The sequence below is a fragment of the Passer montanus genome, unplaced genomic scaffold (genome assembly GCF_014805655.1).
Source record: "Passer montanus isolate IOZ18808 unplaced genomic scaffold, ASM1480565v1 scaffold495, whole genome shotgun sequence".
Classification (NCBI taxonomy): Eukaryota; Metazoa; Chordata; class Aves; order Passeriformes; family Passeridae; genus Passer; species Passer montanus.
The window spans coordinates 1-21,154 of NW_024369874.1; the positions used below are offsets into that span (position 1 = coordinate 1).

The 21,154-nt window shown below is 47.4% G+C and overlaps 1 protein-coding gene across 1 annotated transcript in view; it reads left to right on the forward strand.

Annotated features, from left to right (window-relative positions):
* The first annotated feature begins 11 nt into the window (after window positions 1-11).
* The window catches only part of LOC120508794 (heat shock factor protein 1-like), a 28,863-nt gene continuing 7,720 nt past the window's right edge, over window positions 12-21,154 (forward strand). Inside the window, exons 1-7 of the mRNA XM_039722708.1 lie at window positions 12-73; window positions 6,794-6,869; window positions 12,379-12,441; window positions 14,858-14,994; window positions 16,289-16,567; window positions 19,756-19,785; window positions 20,825-20,846. Coding sequence (XP_039578642.1) covers window positions 12-73; window positions 6,794-6,869; window positions 12,379-12,441; window positions 14,858-14,994; window positions 16,289-16,567; window positions 19,756-19,785; window positions 20,825-20,846 — 669 coding nt within the window. The remainder of the gene's footprint in view (window positions 74-6,793; window positions 6,870-12,378; window positions 12,442-14,857; window positions 14,995-16,288; window positions 16,568-19,755; window positions 19,786-20,824; window positions 20,847-21,154) is intronic.

Genomic DNA, 21,154 nt, shown 5'->3' on the forward strand with positions numbered 1-21,154 from the left:
GGGAATTGGGAATGGAATGTGGGAATGGCAGCAGGCAGGACAGGCTGGACTGGCGGCTGCTCGCCATGAAACAGTACGGAAAAAAAGCGGGAATTGGGAATAAATCCTGGATTTAACCTGGGAATGAATCTGGGGATAAATCTGGGAATAAATCCAGGAGTAAATCCAGGAGTAAATGTGGGAATTGGGAATGGAATGTGGGAATGGCGGCAAGCAGGACAGGCTGGACTCGCGGCTGCTGCCATGAAACAGTACGGAAAAAAAACGGGAATAAAGTCTGGGAATTTGGGATAGATCTGGGAATAAATCCAAGAATAAAACCCAGGGAATCTGGGAACTGAATCTGGCAATTGGGAATGGAAGCTGGGAATGACCCCGGGAATCTGGGAATGGAATGTGGGAATGGCACCCAGGAATTGGGAAAGAAATCTGGGAATAACGGCCAGGAATCTGGGAATAACACCGGGAAAAAGACCCAAGGAATGTGGGAATGAAACTTGGGAAACAAAGAGTTCCCACAGGGAAAACTGGGAATAAAGGCCAGGAAATTGAGGGAAAAAAAATTTTCCCTTTCCCTGACCCCAAATCCCGGCATTTTCCCTGTGCTGACCCCAAATCCCGGCATTTTCCCTGTGCTGACCCCAAATCCCGGCATTTTCCCTTTCCCTGCCCCAAATCCCGGCATTTTCCCTGTGCTGACCCCAAATCCCGGCATTTTCCCTGTGCTGACCCCAAATCCCGGCATTTTCCCTGTGCTGACCCCAAATCCCGGCATTTTCCCTGTGCTGACCCCAAATCCCGGCATTTTCCCTGTGCTGACCCCAAATCCCGGCATTTTCCCTGTGCTGACCCCAAATCCCGGCATTTTCCCTGTGCTGACCCCAAATCCCGGCATTTTCCCTGTGCTGACCCCAAATCCCGGCATTTTCCCTGTGCTGACCCCAAATCCCGGCATTTTCCCTGTGCTGACCCCAAATCCCGGCATTTTCCCTGTGCTGACCCCAAATCCCGGCATTTTCCCTGTGCTGACCCCAAATCCCGGCATTTTCCCTGTGCTGACCCCAAATCCCGGCATTTTCCCTGTGCTGACCCCAAATCCCGGCATTTTCCCTGTGCTGACCCCAAATCCCGGCATTTTCCCTGTGCTGACCCCAAATCCCGGCATTTTCCCTGTGCTGACCCCAAATCCCGGCATTTTCCCTGTGCTGACCCCAAATCCCGGCATTTTCCCTGTGCTGACCCCAAATCCCGGCATTTTCCCTGTGCTGACCCCAAATCCCGGCATTTTCCCTGTGCTGACCCCAAATCCCGGCATTTTCCCTTGCCCTGACCCCAAATCCCGGCATTTTCCCTTGCCCTGACCCCAAATCCCGGCATTTTCCCTTGCCCTGACCCCAAATCCCGGCATTTTCCCTTTCCCTGACCCCAAATCCCGGCATTTTCCCTTGCCCTGACCCCAAATCCCGGCATTTTCCCTTGCCCTGACCCCAAATCCCGGCATTTTCCCTTGCCCTGACCCCAAATCCCGGCATTTTCCCTTGCCCTGACCCCAAATCCCGGCATTTTCCCTTGCCCTGACCCCAAATCCCGGCATTCCCCCCCATCCCAAATCCCAAATCCCGTTTTTGGGATCAGCTGCCGAGCGGGGCCATCCCATTTCCCCTCAGGATTTGTGGCTCCGCCGTTCCCGTAACGACCCCGGCAGGAATTCCCATAAATCCCATAAAATCCCATAAATCCCTTAATTGCCTCCCCATCCCGGCCGGGCGGGGGCAGCGATCCCAAAAATCCCTTTGGGGTTTTCCCAGCTGCTCCCGCCCCGTTCCTTTATTCCCTGCTCCTCACCCGTGTCCGGCTCAGCTGCGATCCCAATCCCGGAATTCCCTCGGGGTTTGGGGGCTCAGCTGCGATCCCAATCCCAAAATTCCCTCGGGGTTCGGGGGCTCAGCTGCGATCCCAATCCCGAAATTCCCTCGGGGTTCGGGGGCTCAGCTGCGATCCCGACCCCGGAATTCCCTCGGGGTTTGGGGTGGCTCCGTGGCCGTTGTCCCGAGGTTTTTCCCGGGGTTTTTTTGGGGTTTTGCCGTGTCCCGGGGCCGGGGGCAGGTGTGGGGATGGGTTTGGGATTAATTGGGAATTGTGACCCCAAATCCCGCCGGGGGAGCGGGAATGGGGCGGCAGCTGCGCCGCGGGGACGGGGAAATGCGGGAAATGTGGGAACATGTGGGAAATATGGGATAAATGGGATATAGGGGATGTATAGGATAAATGGGAATATTGGGATATAGGGGATAAATGGGTAAAATAAGAATATGGGATATATGGGGATAAATGGGATATATGGGATAAATGGGGATATGGGATATACGGGGGAAATGGGATAAATGGAAATAATGGGATAAATGGGATATATGGGAAAATGGGATATATAGAAAAAATGGGGAATATGAAAAAAATTGGGAATATGTGATAAATGGGAATATGGGATAAATGGGAATATGGGAAAAATAGGAATATGGGATAAATGTGAAAAACAAGAGTATGGGATATATGGGATAAATGGGATATATGGGAATATGGGATATATGGGAATAATATGAATATGGGATAAATGGGAATATGGGATATATGGGATATATGGGAATATGGGATAAATGGTAAAAATAAGAATATGGGATATATGGGAATATGGGATATATGGGAAAAATGGGATATATGGGATAAATGGAAATATGGGATGTATGGGAAAAATAAGAATATGGGACATGTGGGAATATGGGATAAATGGGATATATGGGAATAATGGGAAAAAAGGGATAATTTGGAATAATGGGAAAAATGGGATAATTGGGAGTATGGGGAAAAATGGGAATAGTGGGGGAAATGGGATATATGGGGAAAATGGGATATATGGGATACATGAGGTGTATGGGTTATATAGGATAAATGGGATAAGTGGGAATATGGGACAGATGGGATAGATGGGAATAATATAGGATAAATGGGATAAATGGGATAAGTGGGAATATGGGACATATGGGACAGATGGGATAGATGGGATAGATGGGAATATGGGAAAAGTGGGATATACGGGATAAATGGGTTATGTGGGAATAATGGGATAATTGGGAATAGTGGGAAAATTGGATAAATGGGAAAATGGGATATATGGGATGTATGGGAATAGTGGGATATACGGGGGAAATGGGATAAATGGAAATAATGGGATAAATGGGATATATGGGATAAATGGGAATAGTGGGATAAATGGAATCTATGGGATAAATGGGATATATGGGATAGATGGGATATATGGGAATAGTGGGATATATGGGGAAAATGGGATAAATGGAAATAATGGGATAAATGGGAATAGTGGGATATACGGGGGAAATGGGATAAATGGGGAAAATGGGATAAATGGGAATATGGGATAAATGGGATATATGGGATAAATGGGCTATATGGGATAAAGGGGATATATGGGATAAATGGGATATATGGGATAGATGGGAATACAGGATATATGGGATAGATGGGATAAATGGGAATATGGGATAAATGCGATATATGGGATAAACGGGATATATGGGATAAATGGAAATAATGGGATAAATGGGATATATGGGATAAATGGGAATATGGCATAAATGGAAATAATGGGATATATGGGAAAATGGGATATATAGAAAAAATGGGGAATATGAAAAAAATTGGGAATATGTGATAAATGGGAATATGGGATAAATGAGATATATGGGGAAAATGGGATATATGGGATAAATGTGGAAAATGGGATATATGGGAAAAATGGGAATATGGGATAAATGTGGAAAACAAGAATATGGGATAAATGGGATATATGGGATATATGGGATATATGGGATATATGGGATAAATGGGATATATGGGATAAATGGGATATATGGGATAAATGGGATATATGGGATAAAGGGGATATATGGGATTGATGGGAATACGGGATAGATGGGACAGATGGGATATATGGGAATAGTGGGGAAAAAAGAGAAAATTTCACATATGGGGATAAATGGGATAAATGGGAATAGTGGGATAAATGGGATATATGAGATGTATGGGATAAATGGGAAAATGGGATCTATGGCAAAAATGGGGAATATGGGAAAATGGGCGATATGGGATAAATGGGGTAAATAGGAATATGGGATATATGGGAAAATGGGATAAATGGGATAAATTTGGTATATAGGATAAATGGGATATATGGGATAAATGGGATAAATGGGATAAATGGATATATGGGATAAATGGATATATGGGATAAATGGGAATATGGGATAAATGGGAATATGGGATAAATGGGAATAGTATGAATATGGTATAAATGGGGTATGTGGGATAAATGGATAATTGGGAATATGGGATGAATGGGACAAAGGGGATATATAGGATAAATGGGATATATGGGATAAATGGGAATAGTGGGATATATGGGAATGAGACAATGGGAATAATGGGATGAATGGGAATTGGATAAATGGGAATAATGGGATAAAATGGGAATGGTGGGGTATATGGGAATGGGAATAATGGGATAAATGGGAATAATGGGTATATGGGGACAGTGGGAATAATGGGGGAAATGGGAATGGTGGGACATATGGGGAAAACAGGAATAATGGGGAGAAACGGGAATAATGGGAATAATGGGAATGGGATAACTGGCAATAGTGGGATAAGTGGGAACATGGGAGGAATGGGAATAATGGGATGAATGGGATAAGTGGGAATAATGGGGTAAAAGGGAAAATTGGGAGTGGGAGAAATGGGGAAAATGGGAACAATGGGAAAATTGGGAATAGGATAAATGGGAATTATGGGGTAAATGGGAATGGGAATAATGAGAATAATGGGAATTATGGGAATGGGATAAATGGGAATGGGAATGGGATACATAGGAATTATGGGATAAATGGGAATGGGAATAATGGGAATTATGGGAATGGGATAAATGGGAATTATGGGATACATGGGAATGGGAATGGGATACATGGGAATTGTGGGATAAATGGGAATTATGGGATAAATTGTAAGAATGGGATAAATGGGAATTATGGGATACATGGGAATGGGAATAATGAGAATAATGGGAATTATGGGAATGGGATAAATGGGAATTATGGGATACAGGGGAATTGGATACATGGGAATTATGGGATACATGGGAATGGGATAAATGGGAATTATGGGATAAATGGAAATGGGAATAATGAGAATTATGGGAATTATGGGAATGGGATAAATGGGAATTATGGGATACATGGGAATGGGATAAATGGGAATGGGATACATTGGAATTATGGGATAAATGGGAATGGGAATAATGGGAATTATGGGAATGGGATAAATGGGAATTATGGGATACATGGGAATTGGATACATGGGAATTATGGGGTACATGGGAATAACGGGGATGGGGATGTGGGGTGCATCCCGATCCCATTCCAGGGATTCTGGAGGATTTGGGGCTTCCTGGATTTGGGATTCCCTGGATTTGGGGTGTCCCGGATCTGGGATTCCTTGGATTTGGGTTTTCCTGGATTTGGGAGGGTTCTGGTTTAGGGGATTCCTGGCTCTGGGATTTCCTGGGTTTGGGGTTTCCTGCATTTGGGGTTTCTTGGATTTGGGGTTTCCTGGTTTTAGGGTGTCCTGGATTTGGGGTGTTCTTGGGTTTGGGATTCCCTGCATTTGGGGTGTTCTGGATTTGGGAGAGTCCTGATTTTTCCCCTATTTCCCTGCAATTTCCCCCCCATTTCCCTGGAATTTCCCCCCCATTTCCCTGGAATTTTCCCTCTGTTTCCCTGGAATTTTTTCCCCCTCTTTCTCATGGAATTTTTCCCCATTTCCCATGGAATTTTCTCCCCAATTTCCCTGGTATTTCCCCCCCATTTCCCTGGGTTTTTCCCCGTTTCCCATGGAATATTTTCCCATTTCCCATGGAATATTTTCCCATTTCCCAGGGTATAGTTTCCCATTTCCCACAGAATTTTTTCCCCTATTTCCCATGGAATTTCCCCTGTTTCCCATGGAATTTTTTCCCCTATTTCCTGGCTATTTCCCCCCCGTTTCCCATGGAATTTCCCCCCATTCCCACTGAATTTTTTCCCCCATTTCCCCTGGAATATTTCCCCCATTTCCCATGGAATTTTTTCCCCTATTCCCCACGGAATTTCCCCTGTTCCCTATGGAATATTTCCCCCATTTCCCATGAAATTTTCCCCATTTCCCATGGAATATTTTCTCCATTCACCACGGAATGTTTTCCCCTATTTCCCTGGGATTTCCCCCCCATTCCCCATGGAATTCCCCCCATTTCCCATGGAATTTTTTCCCCTATTTCCCTGGGATTCCCCCGCCCCCTTCCCCACGGAATTTCCCCTGTTTCCCATGGAATATTTTCCCCGTTTCCCATGGAATATTTTCCCCATTCCCTCGGGCAGATTTCCCCCATTTCCTTCAGAATTTTTCCCCCTATTTCCCTGGAATATTCCCCCATTTCCCACGGAATTTTTTCCCCTGTTTCCCTAGAATTTTTTCCCCTGTTTTCCTGGAATATTTCCCCCCATTTCCCTGAGTTTTTCCCCGTTTCCCTGGAATATTTCCCCGTTTCCCTGGGCATATTTCCCCCATTTCCCACGGAATTTTTTCCCCATTCCCCTGGGCATATTTCCCCCCCGTTTCCCTGGGATTCCCCCCGTTCCCCCCGTTTCCCGGCGCCGAGCGCCGTTGCCCACGGTGCGTGTTGCCGCAGTGAGAACGAGGCGCTGTGGCGGGAGGTGGCCGGCCTGCGCCAGAAGCACGCCCAGCAGCAGAAGGTCGTCAACAAGGTCAGTGCCCTTTCCCGGGGCAATTCCCACTTTTCCGGGGCCAATTCCCAAATTTCCTGAGGAATTCCCACTTTTCCGGGGCTAATTCCCAATTTTCCAGGGCTAATTCCCACTTTTCCGGGGGTAATTCCCACTTTTCCAGGGGCAATTCCCAGATTTCCAGGGTAATTCATCATTTTCCAGACCCAATTCCCACTTTTCTGGCAGTAATTCCCACTTTTCTGGGAGTAATTCCCAATTTTCCAGGGGTAATTCCCACTTTTCCGGGGCTAATTCCCAATTTTCTGGGGGTAATTCTCACTTTTCCGGGGGTAATTCCCAGATTTCCAGGGGTAATTTCCACTTTTCCAGGGTAATTCCCCACTTTTCTGGGGGAATTCCCACTTTTCCGGGGCTAATTCCCAATTTTCTGGGGGTAATTCTCACTTTTCCGGGGGTAATTCCCAGATTTCCAGGGGTAATTTCCACTTTTCCAGGGTAATTCCCCACTTTTCTGGGGGAATTCCCACTTTTCCGGGGCTAATTCCCTTCTCCGGGGCTAATTCCCAAATTTCCGGGTGTAATTCATCATTTTCCACACCCAATTCCCACTTTTCTGGCAGTAATTCCCACTTTTCCAGGGGTAATTCCCAATTTTCCGGGGAAAATTCCCACTTTTCCGGGGCTAATTCCCAATTTTCTGGGGGTAATTCCCACTTTTCCGGGGGTAATTCCCAATTTTCCGAGGGTAATTCCCACTTTTCCGGGGCTAATTCCCACTTTTCCAGGGGTAATTCTCAGATTTCCAGGGGTAATTTCCACTTTTCCAGGGTAATTCTCCACTTTTCCGGGGCTAATTCCCACTTTTCCCAATTCCCACTTTTCCGGGGCCAATTCCCAAATTTCCTGAGGAATTCCCACTTTTCCGGGGCTAATTCCCAATTTTCCAGGGCTAATTCCCACTTTTCCGGGGGTAATTCCCACTTTTCCAGGGGCAATTCCCAGATTTCCAGGGTAATTCATCATTTTCCAGACCCAATTCCCAATTTTCCAGGGGTAATTCCCACTTTTCTGGGGGTAATTCCCAAATTTCTGGGTGTAATTCATCATTTTCCAGACCCAATTCCCACTTTTCCGGGGGAATTCCCACTTTTCTGGGGGTAATTCCCAGATTTCCAGGGGTAATTTCCAATTTTGCAGAGACAATTCCCAATTCTCCAGAGCAATTCCCATTTTTCCGGGGCTAATTCCCACTTTTCCAGGGGTAATTCCCAATTTTGCAGACAATTCCTACTTTTCCAGGGGTAATTTCCACTTTTCCGGGGCTAATTCCCACTTTTCCAGGGGAATTCCCGGTAATTCCCAATTTTGCAGAGACAATTCCTACTTTTCCAGAACAATTCCCACTTTTCCGGGGGTAATTCCCAATTTTCCATGAAAATTCCCAATTTTCCAGGGGTAATTCCCAATTTTGCAGAGACAATTCCTACTTTTCCAGAACAATTCCCACTTTTCCGGGGCTAATTCCCACTTTTCTGGGGGTAATTCAGAGATTTCCATAGGTAATTCCCACTTTTCCAGAGACAATTCCCAAATTTCCAGGGGAATTCCCACTTTTCCAGAGCAATTCCTACTTTTCTGGGGGTAATTCCTGCTTTTCCAGGGCCAATTCCCAATTTTCCAGGGGATTTCCCAATTTTCCTGAGGTAATTCCCAATTTTCTAGACCCAATTCCCACTTTTCTGGCGGTAATTCCCACTTTTCCAGGGGTAATTCCCAATTTTCCATGAAAATTCCCAATTTTCCAGGGGTAATTCCCAATTTTCCAGGAGCAATTCCCAGTTTTTCTGCTCTTCCCGGAGTTTTTTTTCAGGTTTTCCCACTTTTCCCCTTCCCAGAGCTCTTCCTCCACAGTGGCTTTCCCAATTTTTCCCAATTTTTCCCAGTTTTTCCCGCTTCTTCCCAATTTTTCCCACTTTCCCCTCCCAGTTTTTTCGCAATTTTTCCCACTTTTCCCCAATTCTTCCTGGTTTTTCCCAGTTATTTTCAATTCTTTCCCATTTTTTCTGGGTTATTTTTCCCAATTTTTCATGGTTTTTCCAATTTCCCCCCCCCCCCATTTTTTCCCAATTTTCCCAGGTTTTTTCCCCATTTTTCCCGTTTTTTTCCCAATTCTTCCTGTTTTTTCCCAGTTATTTTCAATTCTTCCCAATTTTTTCTGGTTTTTTTCCCCCAGTTTTTGGTGTTTTTTCCCAATTTTTTCCCCACATTTTCCCCAATTTTTCCCAGTTTTTCCCCCCATTTTTTTCCAAGTTTTTTTTCCCCATTTTTCCCTGTTTGTTTCCCCAATTCTTCCTGGTTTTTCCCAGTTATTTTCAATTCTTCCCAATTTTTTCTGGTTTTTTTCCCCCAGTTTTTGGTGTTTTTTCCCAATTTTTTCCCCACATTTTCCCCAATTTTTCCCAGTTTTTCCCCCCATTTTTTTCCAAGTTTTTTTTCCCCATTTTTCCCTGTTTGTTTCCCCAATTCTTCCTGGTTTTTCCCAGTTTTTCTCAATTCCTCCCAATTTTTTCTGGTTTTTTTCCCCCAGTTTTTGGTGTTTTTTCCCAATTTTTTCCCCACATTTTCCCCAATTTTTCCCAGTTTTTCCCCCAATTTTTTCCAAGTTTTTTTTCCCTGTTTTTTATTCCTCCCAATTTTTTCTGGTTTTTTTTTTTCCCCAGTTTTTGGTGGTTTTTTCGTGTTTTTCCCCCAATTTTTTCCCCAATTTTTCCCTGTTTTTTCCTCCCATTTTTCCCCAATTTTTTTCCCCGTTTTTCCCTGTTTTTTTTTCCCAATTCTTCCCGGTTTTTCCCAGTTATTTTCAATTCTTCCCAATTTTTTCTGGTTTTTTTCCCCCAATTTTTGGTGGTTTTTCCCAATTTTTTCCCCTTAATTTTTCCCCAATTTTTCCCAGTTTTTCCCCCAATTTTTTCCAAGTTTTTTTTCCCTGTTTTTTTCCCCAATTCTTCCTGGTTTTTCCCAGTTTTTCTCAATTCTTCCCCATTTTTTCTGGTTTGTTCCCCAGTTTTTTGGTGTTTTTTCCCAGTTTTTCCCCCCTATTTTTTCCCCAATTTTTCCCAGGTTTTTCCCCCCATTTTTCCCCAATTTTTTCCCCATTTTTCCCTGTTTTTTTTTCCCCAATTCTTCCCTTTTCTTCCCACTTATTTTCAATTCTTCCCAATTTTTTCTGGTTTTTTCCCCAATTTTTCGTGGTTTTTCTCAGTTTTTCCCCCCATTTTTTTCCCATTTTTTTTCCCCATTTTTCCCTGTTTTTTTCCCAATTCTTCCTGGTTTTTCCCAGTTTTTCTCAATTCTTCCCCATTTTTTCTGGTTTTTTCCCCAGTTTTTTGGTGGTTTTTCCCAGTTTTTTCCCCAATTTTTTCCCCATTTTTCCCTGTTTTTTTCCCAATTCTTCCTGGTTTTTCCCAGTTATCTTCAATTTTTCCCCATTTTTTCTGGGTTTTTTTCCCCAATTTTTTGTGTTTTTTCCAGTTTTTCCCCCAATTTTTTCCCCAATTTTTTCCCCATTTTTTCTGGTTTTTTCCCCAGTTTTTTGGTGGTTTTTCCCAGTTTTTTCCCCAATTTTTCCCAGTTTCCCCCCCCCCCATTTTTTTCCCATTTTTTTCCCCGTTTTTCCCTGTTTTTTCCCCAATTCTTCCTGGTTTTTCCCAGTTATCTTCAATTTTTCCCCATTTTTTCTGGGTTTTTTTCCCCAATTTTTTGTGTTTTTTCCAGTTTTTCCCCCAATTTTTTCCCCAATTTTTCCCAGGTTTTTCCCCCCATTTTTCCCCAATTTTTTCCCCATTTTTCCCTGTTTTTTTTTTCCCCAATTCTTCCCTTTTCTTCCCACTTATTTTCAATTCTTCCCAATTTTTTCTGGTTTTTTTCCCCCAGTTTTTGGTGGTTTTTCCTCAGTTTTTTCCCCCCATTTTTTCCAAGGTTTTTTCCCCATTTTTCCCATTTTTTTTTCCCCAATTCTTCCTGGTTTTTCCCAGTTATTTTCAATTTTTCCCAATTTTTTCTGTTTTTTTCCCCAATTTTTCGTGGTTTTTCTCAGTTTTCCCCCCCATTTTTTCCCAGGTTTTTTTTCCCCATTTTTTCCCTGTTTTTTTTTTCCCAATTCTTCCTGTTTTTTCCCAGTTTTTCTCAATTCTTCCCCATTTTTTCTGGGTTTTTTTTCCCAATTTTTGGTGGCTTTTCCCAGTTTTTCCCCACATTTTTTTTCCCAATTTTTCCCATTTTTTCCCAGGTTTTTTTTTCCCATTTTTCCCTGGATTTTTTTCCCAGTTCTTCCTGGTTTTTCCCAGTTTTTTTCAATTCTTCCCGATTTTTTCTCGTTTTCTTTTCCCCAATTTTTCGTGTTTTTTTCCCCTATTTTTCCCAGTTTTCCCCCCATTTTTTCCAAGGTTTTTCCCCCATTTTTCCCTGTTCTTTTTTCCCAATTCTTCCTGGTTTTTCTCAATTCTTCCCAATTTTTTCTGGGTTTTTTTCCGCCAGTTTTTGGTGTTTTTTCCCAATTTTTCCCAGTTTTCCCCCCCATTTTTTGCAAGGTTTTCGCCCCATTTTTTCCCTGTTTTTTTTTTCCCAATTCTTCCTGGTTTTTCTCAATTCTTCCCAATTTTTTCTGGGTTTTTTTCCGCCAGTTTTTGGTGTTTTTTCCCAATTTTTCCCAGTTTTCCCCCCCATTTTTTGCAAGGTTTTCGCCCCATTTTTTCCCTGTTTTTTTTTTCCCAATTCTTCCTGGTTTTTCTCAATTCTTCCCAATTTTTTCTGGGTTTTTTTCCGCCAGTTTTTGGTGTTTTTTCCCAATTTTTCCCAGTTTTTCCCCCCATTTTTTCCAAGGTTTTCGCCCCATTTTTTCCCTGTTTTTTTTTTCCCAATTCTTCCTGGTTTTTCCCAGTTTTTCAGTTTTTGGTGTTTTTTCCCAATTTTTCCCAGTTTTCCCCCCCATTTTTTGCAAGGTTTTCGCCCCATTTTTTACCTGTTTTTTTTTTTCCCAATTCTTCCTGGTTTTCCCCAGTTTTTCTCAGTTTTTCCCAATTTTTCCCTGGTTTTTTTGCCGACTTTTAGTGTTTTTTCCCAGTTTTTTGTGGTTTTTTCCCAGTTTTTTCCCCCTATTTTTTCCCCAATTTTTCCCCCCATTTTTCCCCAATTTCTGTCCCCATTTTTCCCTGTTTTTCCCCATTTTTCCCTGCTTGTTTCCCCAATTCTTCCTGGTTTTTCCCAGTTTTTTTCAATTCTTCCCGATTTTTTCTGGTTTTTTTTCCCCAATTTTTCGTGTTTTTTCCCAGTTTTTTCCCCTTATTTTTTCCCCAATTTTTCCCAGGTTTTCCCCCCATTTATTCCCATTTTTTTCCCATTTTTCCCAGTTTTTTTTCCCATTTTTCCCCATTTTCCCCCAATTTCCCCCCCATTTTTCCCAATTTTTTCCCCATTTTTCCCGTGTTTTCCCCGTTTTTCCTGACTTCTCCCTCTTTTCTCTCGGCAGCTGATCCAGTTCCTGATCTCCCTGGTGCAATCCAACCGCATCCTGGGCGTCAAGAGGAAAATGTGAGAGGAATTCCCAAAATCCCACCCAAAATTCGGGATCGGGGCCCCCCGGGGACCCCAAATCCCAAAAGTCCTGGGGAAGGGCTGGGCTGGGATTTGGGATCAGGAGAATTCCTTGAATTCCCAGTTTTCCTGGGGAAACGGGAGCTCCTGGCATTCCCAAAAATCCAGAAAATCCTGGAATTGTGGGCTCGGGAGTGACTGGGGTGGGATTTTGGGGTCTTCCCAGTCCAGGGTTTGCCCAAAATCCCATAAATCCATTCCCAACCCCCTCTCTCCTGGAAAAAAAACCTGGAAAAAATGGAAAAAATCCCTGGAAAAACTCTGGGGAAAAAAAGGAAAAAAACCAGAAAATCCTGGGGGAAAAATCTGGAAAAATTCTGGAAAACCCCTGGGGAAAAAATCTGGAAAAATCCTGGAAAAACCCTGGGAAAAACCCTGGGAAAACCCCGGAAAAAATCCTGGAAAAACATGAAAAAACCCTGGGAAAAAAAACTGAAAAAATGTTTTTCCTGGGGTTTTTTTTGGGATTTGGGGATCCCAGAGCTGATCCCGGTGCTGACCCCAGTATTTTTCCCAGGGTTTTTTTGGGGGATTTGGGATTTGGGGTATCCCGGAGCTGATCCTGGTGCTGATCCCAGTGGTTTTGCCAGGGGTTTTTTTTGGGATTTGGGGTATCCCGGTGTTTTTCCCGGTTTGTTTTTTCGGGGTTTTGGGGTATCCCAGAGCTGATCCTGGTGTTTTTTCCCGGTGTTTTTTTGGGATTTGGGGCTGATCCTGGTGTTTTTCCCGGTGTTTTTATGGGATCTGGGGCTGACCCCGGTGTTTTTCCTGGTGTTATGTGTTTGGGGTGTCCTGGCACTGATCCCGGTGTTTTTCCCAGTGTTTATTTGGGATTTGGGGCTGACCCCAGTGTTTTTCCCGGTGTTTATTTGGGATCTGGGGCTGACCCCGGTGTTTTTCCCGGTGTTTATTTGGGATCTGGGGCTGACCCCGGTGTTTTTCCCGGTGTTTTTTGGGATTTGGGGTATCCCAGAGCTGATCCCGGAGCTGATCTCGTCCTGGTTTTTTGGGGGGATTTGGGGTATCCCGGCGCTGACCCCGCTGTTTTTCCCAGTGTTTATTTGGGATTTGGGGCTGACCCCGGTGTTTTTCCCGGTGTTTATTTGGGATCTGGGGTATCCCGGTGCTGACCCCGGTGTTTTTCCTGGGTGTTTTTTGGGATTTGGGGTATCCCAGAGCTGATCCCGGTGTTTTTCCTGGGGTTTTTTTTGGGATTTGGGGATCCCAGAGCTGATCCCGGTGCTGACCCCAGTATTTTTCCCAGGGTTTTTTTGGGGGATTTGGGATTTGGGGTATCCCGGAGCTGATCCTGGTGCTGATCCCAGTGGTTTTGCCAGGGGTTTTTTTTGGGACAGCCCAGCTTTTCCTGGGAATTCTGGGCTCCTGGCCCTGCTTTTCCTGGCAATTCCAGACTCCTGACCCTGCTTTTCCTGGGAATTCCGGGCTCTCCCTGGGCCCAGCTTTTCCCAGGAATTTTTTGTTCCCACCCCTGCTTTTCCCTCTGGAATTCCAGGCTCTCCCTGGGCCCAGCTTTTCCTGGGAATTTCCTGCTCCCATCCCTGCTTTTCCTTCTGGAATTCCAGGCTCTGCCCCTCCCTTTCCCTCTGGAATTCCAGGCTCCCAGCCCTGCTTTTTCTGGGAATTTTTGGCTCCTGACCCTGCTTTTCCCTCTGGAGTTCCAGACTCTCCCTGGGCCCTGCTTTTCCCAGGAATTTCATGCTCCCATCCCTGCTTTTCCCTCTGGAATTTTGGTCTCTCCCATGCCGGAATTCCAGGCTCTCCCTGGGCCCTGTTTTTCCTGGGAATTTTGTGCTCCTGACCCTGCCTTTCCCTGTGGAATTCTGGTCTCCTGGCCCTGCTTTTCCCGGGAATTTCATGCTCCCATCCCTGCTTTTCCCTCTGGAATTTTGGTCTCTCCCATGCTGGGATTCCGGGCTCTCCCTGGGCCCTGCTTTTCCTGGGAATTTTGAGCTCACATCCCTCCTTTTCCCTCTGGAATTTTGTGCTCCCAGCACTGCTTTTCCTGGGAATTTCGTGCTCCTGGCCCTGCTTTTCCTGGCAATTCCAGGCTCTCCCTGGGCCCAGCTTTTCCTGGGAATTTTTGGATCCCATCCTTGCTTTTCCCTCTGGAATTCTGCGCTCTGTCCCTCCTTTTCCCTCTGGAATTTTGTGCTCCCAGCACTGCTTTTCCTGGGAATTTCGTGCTCCTGGCCCTGCTTTTCCTGGGAATTTCGTGCTCCCACCCCTGCCTTTTCCTGGGAATTCCGGACTCCTGGCCCTGCTTTTCCCGGGAATTCCGTGCTCCCCCCCCACCTTTCCCCCTGGAATTCCGGTAACCCCGGTGTGTCCCGCAGGCGGCGGCGCCGGCGCTGTCGGGCCCGGCGCTGTTCCCGGCGGATCCCGGCGCCGCCTCCGGCCCCATCATCTCGGACGTCACCGAGCTGAACCCCGGCAGCCCCCGCGGCTCGCCCGCGCGGAGCCGCGACGGAAGGTGGGGACATTCCCGGGAAATGTTCCCTGGGAATGGGGTCCTGAAATCCCTGGGAATGGGGGAGGGCAGGTGGGGGGCAATCCTGGAAATTCCTGGGAATGGGGTACCAAAATCCCTGGGAATGGGGTACTGAAAATCCCTGGGAATTGGATCCTGAAATCCCTGGGAATGGGGCCCCGAAATTCCCTGAGAGTGGGGTCCTGAAAATCCCTGGGAATGGGGGAGAGAGCCTGGACGGCAGGTGGGGGCAATCCCAAAAATCCCTGGGAATGGGGTCCTGAAATCCTCTGGGAATGGGAGTCCTGAAATTCCCTGGGAATGGGGGAGGGCAGGTGGGGGAAATTCCCAAAATCCCTGGGAATGGGGTCCCGAAATTCTGTGGGAATGGAGGAAGGCAGGTGGGAGAGAATCCTGAAAATTTCCTGGGAATGGGGTCCCGAAATCCCCTGGGAATGGGGGACGGCAGGTGGGAAAGGATTCCCAAAAAATCCCTGGGAATGGCATCCTGAAATTCCCTGGGAATGGGGTCTCAAAAATCCCTGGGAATGGGGGAGAGGGAGCCTGGACAGCAGGCGGGGACAATCCTGGAAAATTCCAGGGAATGGGATCCCGAATATCCCTGGGAATGGGGGAAGTGGTCTGGATTTTTCCTGTTCCCCATTTCCATTGTTCATTCCCATTTCCCATTCCTGTTCCCATTTCCAATTTTCCCCATTCCCATTTCCCATTCCCCATTCCCCCATTCCCATTTTCCCCATTCCCAATTCCCATTCCCATTTTTCCCCATTCCCATTTCCCATTTTTTTCCATTTTTTCCCATTCCCCATTCCCATTTTCCCATTTCTATTCCCCATTCCCATTTTTCCCATTTTCCCCATTCCCATTCTTCCCTTTCCCATTCCCATTTATCCCCATTCCCATTTTCCCCATCATTCCCATTTTCCCCATTCCGTATTTTCATTATTCCCATTTTTCCCATTCCCATTATTCCCATTTTTCCCCATCATTCCCATTCCCATTTTCCCCATTCCCATCATTCCCATTTTTCCCATTTGCCCCATTCCTATCATTCCCATTTTTCCCCATTCCCATTTTCCCCATCATTCCCATTTTCTCATTCCCATAATTCCCATTATTCCCATTTTTCCCTATTCTCATTATTCCCATTTTTCCCATTCCCATTATTCCCATTTTTCCCCATCATTCCCATTCCCATTTTCCCCATTCCCATCATTCCCATTTTTCCCCCCCGTTCCCACCATTCCCGTTTTTCCCGCCGTTTCCCAAACCCCAGGAGCAGCCCGGCGATCCGGATCAAGGAGGAGCCCCCCAGCCCCACGCGGAGCCCGCCGGCCGAGGAGCCCCGCAGCGCCGGCACTCCCGGCAATCCCGGCAATCCCGGCAATCCCGGCACTCCCGGCACTCCCGGCAATCCCGGCAATCCCGGCAATGCCGAGACGCCCCTGTCCCCCTCCACCTTCATCGACTCCATCCTGCGGGAGAGCGACTCCGGAGCCGCTCCCGGGAATCCCCAGTCCCAGGAAAAGTGCCTGAGCGTCGCCTGCCTTGACAAGTGAGCGCCGCATTCCCGGGATTCCCAAAATTCCCGGAATTCCCAGCTCGGGAAAAGAGGCCCACTTTCCCAGAATTCCCATTTCCGGTTTACTGATCCCGATTTCCTGTCCCCGATCCCGGTTTCCCAGTCCCCGTTTCCCGTTCCCATTCCCATTATTCCCAGGGTTTTCCTCACCCCATTCCTGTTATTCCCGGGGTTTTTCCTCACCCCCATTCCCGTTATTCCCGGGTTTTCCTCGCCCCATTCCCGTTATTCCCGCTGTATTCCCTTGACCCCGTTCGTTCCCGGTGCGTTCCCGTTGTTCATTCCCGGTGTTCATTCCCGGTGTTCATTCCTGGTGTTTGTCATTCCCGGTGTTGTTCATCATTCCCGTTATTCCCGGTGGTGTTGTTCATTCCCGGTGTTGTTCATTCCCGTTTTTCATCATTCCCGGTGTTCATTCCCATTGTTGTTCATCATTCCCAGTGTTCATTCATTCCCGGTGTTCCTTCAACACCATTCCCATCATTCCCGGTGTTGTTCGTCATTCCGGCTGTTGTTGATCATTCCCGGTGTTTATTCTGGGTGTTGTTGATCAGTCATTCCTGGTGTTCATTCCCAGCGTTGATCATTCCCGGTGTTGTTCATTCCCGGTGGTGTTGACCATTCCCGGTGTTGTTGTTGACCATTCCCGGTGTTATTCCCAGTGCTATTGTTGACCGTTCCCGGTGTTGTTTATTCCGGGTGTCGTTGCTGACCATTCCCAGTGTTTATTCCCATTATTCCCAGTGTTCATTCCCGCTGTTGTTGACCATTCCCGGTGTTGTTGACCATTCCCAGTGTCCATTCCCGGTGTTGACCATTCCCGGTGTTTATTCCCGTTATTCCCAGTGTTCACTCCCGATGTTGTTGTTGACTGTTCCGGGTGTTTATTCCCATTGTTGCTGTTGCTCATTCCCGGTGTTGCTGATCGATCATTCCGAGTGTTATTGATCGTTCCCGTTGTTCATTCCCGGTGTTGCTGTTGACCGTTCCCAGTGTTTATTCCCATTATTCCCAGTGTTCATTCCCGGTGTTGACCATTCCCAGTGTTGTTGACTGTTCCCGATGCCGTTGAGGGACCGTTCCTGGTGCTCATTCCCAGTGTTTTTCTCTGTTCCCAGTGTGCATTCCCGGTGTTTTTTCCTCCGTTCCTGGTGTTCATTCCCAGTGTTCTCTGTTCCCGGTGTTCATTCCCGGTGTTTCCTCTCCATTCCCAGTGTTGTTGTTTACCATTCCTGGTGTTTTTTCTCCATTCCAGGTGTTCATTCCCGGTGTTTCTCTCTCCTGGTTCCCGGTGTTCTCATTTACCATTCCCAGTGTTGTTGTTTACCATTCCCAGTGTTTCTCTTCCGGTTCCCGTTATTCATTCCCGGTGTTTTCTCTCCTGGTTCCCGGTGTTCCCATTGCTCATTCCCGGTGTTGTTTCTCTCTCTCCATTCCCGGTTCCCGGTGTTATTTACCACCATTCCCGGTGTTGTTTCTCTCTCTCCGTTCCCGGTTCCGGGTGTTGTTCCTGGTGTTTTCTCTCTCTCCATTCCCAGTTCCGGCTGTTGTTATTTACCATTCCCGGTGTTCCCGTTGCTCATTCCTGGTGTTGTTTCTCTCTCTCTTTCTTCCCGGTTCCGGGTGTTCCCATTGTTCATTCCCGGTGTTGTTTCTCTCTCTCCGTTCCCGGTTCCGGCTGTTGTTATTTACCATTCCCGGTGTTCCCGTTGCTCATTCCCGGTGTTGTTTCTCTCTCTCTCTCTCTCTCTCTCCGTTCCCGGTTCCGGGTGTTATTTACCACCATTCCCGGTGTTGTTTCTCTCTCTCTTTCTTCCCGGTTCCGGGTGTTCCCATTGTTCATTCCCGGTGTTGTTTCTCTCTCTCCGTTCCCGGTTCCGGCTGTTGTTATTTACCACCATTCCCGGTGTTCCCGTTGCTCATTCCCAGTGTTGTTTCTCTCTCTCTCTCCCCGTTCCGGTTCCGGGTGTTGTTATTTACCACCATTCCCGGTGTTGTTTCTCTCTCTCCATTCCCAGTTCCGGGTGTTCTCATTTACCATTCCCGGTGTTCCCATTGCTCATTCCCGGTGTTGTTTCTCTCTCTCTCTCTCTGTTCCCGGTTCCGGGTGTTGTTACTTACCACCATTCCGGGTGTTGTTTCTCTCTCTCTCTCTCTCTCTCTCCATTCCTGGTTCCTGGTGTTGTTCCCGGTGTTTCTCTCTCCCGGTTCCCGGTGTTATTGACCACCATTCCCGGTGTTGTTTCTCTCTCCGTTCCCGGTTCCGGGTGTTTGTTCCCATTTACCATTCCCGGTGTTGGATGAACCCGTCCCTGCTCGATGTGAGACAGCATTCCCAAAAATCCCAAAAATAACCCAATTCCCAGGAAGAATCCTGGGAAAAATCCCAGAAATTCCCAAAAATTCCAACCGGGAACGCTCAGAATCCCCAGTTCCCACTGGGAATTCCCAGGACAAACCCAGCCCTGCTCAACCCCCGGAACCCCCAGAATTCCCAAAATTCCCCAAAATGCAGGAATTCCCAAAAATTTCAACTGGGAATTCCCAAAATCCCCAATGCCCACTGGGAATTCCCGGGATCCCAGCCCATTCCCAGTGGGAATTTCCATTCTCAGGGCGGGTTTTTCCCAGGAATTCCCTGAGTCAGGACAGGTTTTTCCCGGGAATTCCGGCATTCCCATTCTCAGGACAGATATTTCCTGGGAATTCCCTGCCTGGGGACAGGATTTTTCCCAGGAATTCCCTGACTCAGGACAGATTTTTCCCAGGAATTCCGGCATTTCCAAGCTCAGAGCAAATTTTTCCTGGGAATTCCCTGGCTCAGGGCAGGATTTTCCCAGGAATTCCTGTTCTCAGGATAGATTTTTCCTGGGAATTCTGGAATTTGCCTTCTCAGGGAGGGATTTTCCCAGGAATTCCCATTCTCAGGGTGGGATTTTCCTGGGAATTCCATCATTCCCGTTTTCGGTGCGGGATTTTCCCAGGAATTCCCATTCCCAGGGTGGAATTTTCCCGGGAATTCCCATTCCCAGGGCAGGTTTTTCCCCGGAATTCCCATTCCCAGGGTGGGATTGTCCCGGGAATTCCCTGATTCCCGTTCTCGGTGCGGGGTTTCCCGGGAATCCCCGGGAATCGCGGTGCCATTCCCGGTTTTCCCGCAGCTCTTCAGCCCGTCGGTGGCGGTGCCGGACGTGACCCTGCCCGACCTGGACAGCAGCCTGGCCAGCGTGAGCCCCATCCCGGCAATTCCCGGAATTCCGGCAATTCCGGGGACTCCCGGCCCCCAAAAGGGCAAATCCCAAATTTCCCACCCCCTGGGATTCCCATTCCCGCCCCCACGGCCCGCAATTCCCACGGAAAATCCCGGATTTTGGGGAATTCTGTGGAAAATTCCCATTTGGGATCCCAGCTGGGCCCGGGGGGTTTCCTGGGAAAAGCCAAAATGGGAATTTTTGGGATGGGGGGGAAAAGTGGGAATGTCCCGGGAGGGCCAAAATCCTGGGATTTGGGGGTTTTTGGGAATATCCCAGGGGATTCCTGTGGGGTGGGAACGGGGCAGGTTCCCGGGGTGGGATTTTGGGGATATTCTGGGGGGTTTCGGGATATTCCATGGGGTGGGAGTGGTTTTTGGGATATTGGGATCGGGATCGGGATCGGGATTGGGATTGGGATTGGGATCAGGAGCTGGATCAGGATTGGGATTGGGATCAGGATTGGAATCAGGATCAGGATTGGGATCAGGAGCTGGATTGAGATTGGGATTGGGGCTGGGATTGGGATTGGGATCAGGATCAGAGCTGGGATTGGGATTGGGATTGGGTTCAGCATCAGGGCTGGGAATTGGATTGGGGCTACGATTGGGATTGGGATTGGGATGAGGATTGGGATCAGGGATTGGGATTGGGATTGGGGTTGGGATCAGGAACAGGACTGGGATTGGGGCTGGAATTGGGATCCAGGATCAGGACTGGGATCAGGGATTGGGATCAGGATTAGGATCAGAGCTGGGAGTGGGATTGGGGCCAGGGTCAGGATGAGGGCTGGGATTGGGATTGGGATTGGGATTGGGATCAGGGATTGGGATTTGGATTGGGGCCAGGGTGAGGATGAGGGCTGGGATTGGGATTGGGATCAGGACTGGGATCGGGGCTGGGATTGGGATTGGGGCCAGGGTGAGGATGAGGGCTGGGATTCCCACTGGGAATTCCCAAAATCCCAGCCCATTCCCAGGATAAACCCAGCCCTGCTCGACGTGAGACACCCGGCGTGCCCGGAAACACCCCCAAAAAAACCGGGAAAAATCCCACAATTCCCAAAAATTCCAACCGGGAACGCCCAGAACCCCCAGTGCCCAAAATCCAAATTTCCCACTGGGAATTCCCAAAATCCCAGCCCATTCCCAGGATAAACCCAGCCCTGCTCGACGTGAGACACCCGGCGTGCCCGGAAACACCCCCAAAAAAACCGGGAAAAATCCCACAATTCCCAAAAATTCCAACCGGGAACGCCCAGAACCCCCAGTGCCCAAAATCCAAATTTCCCACTGGGAATTCCCAAAAT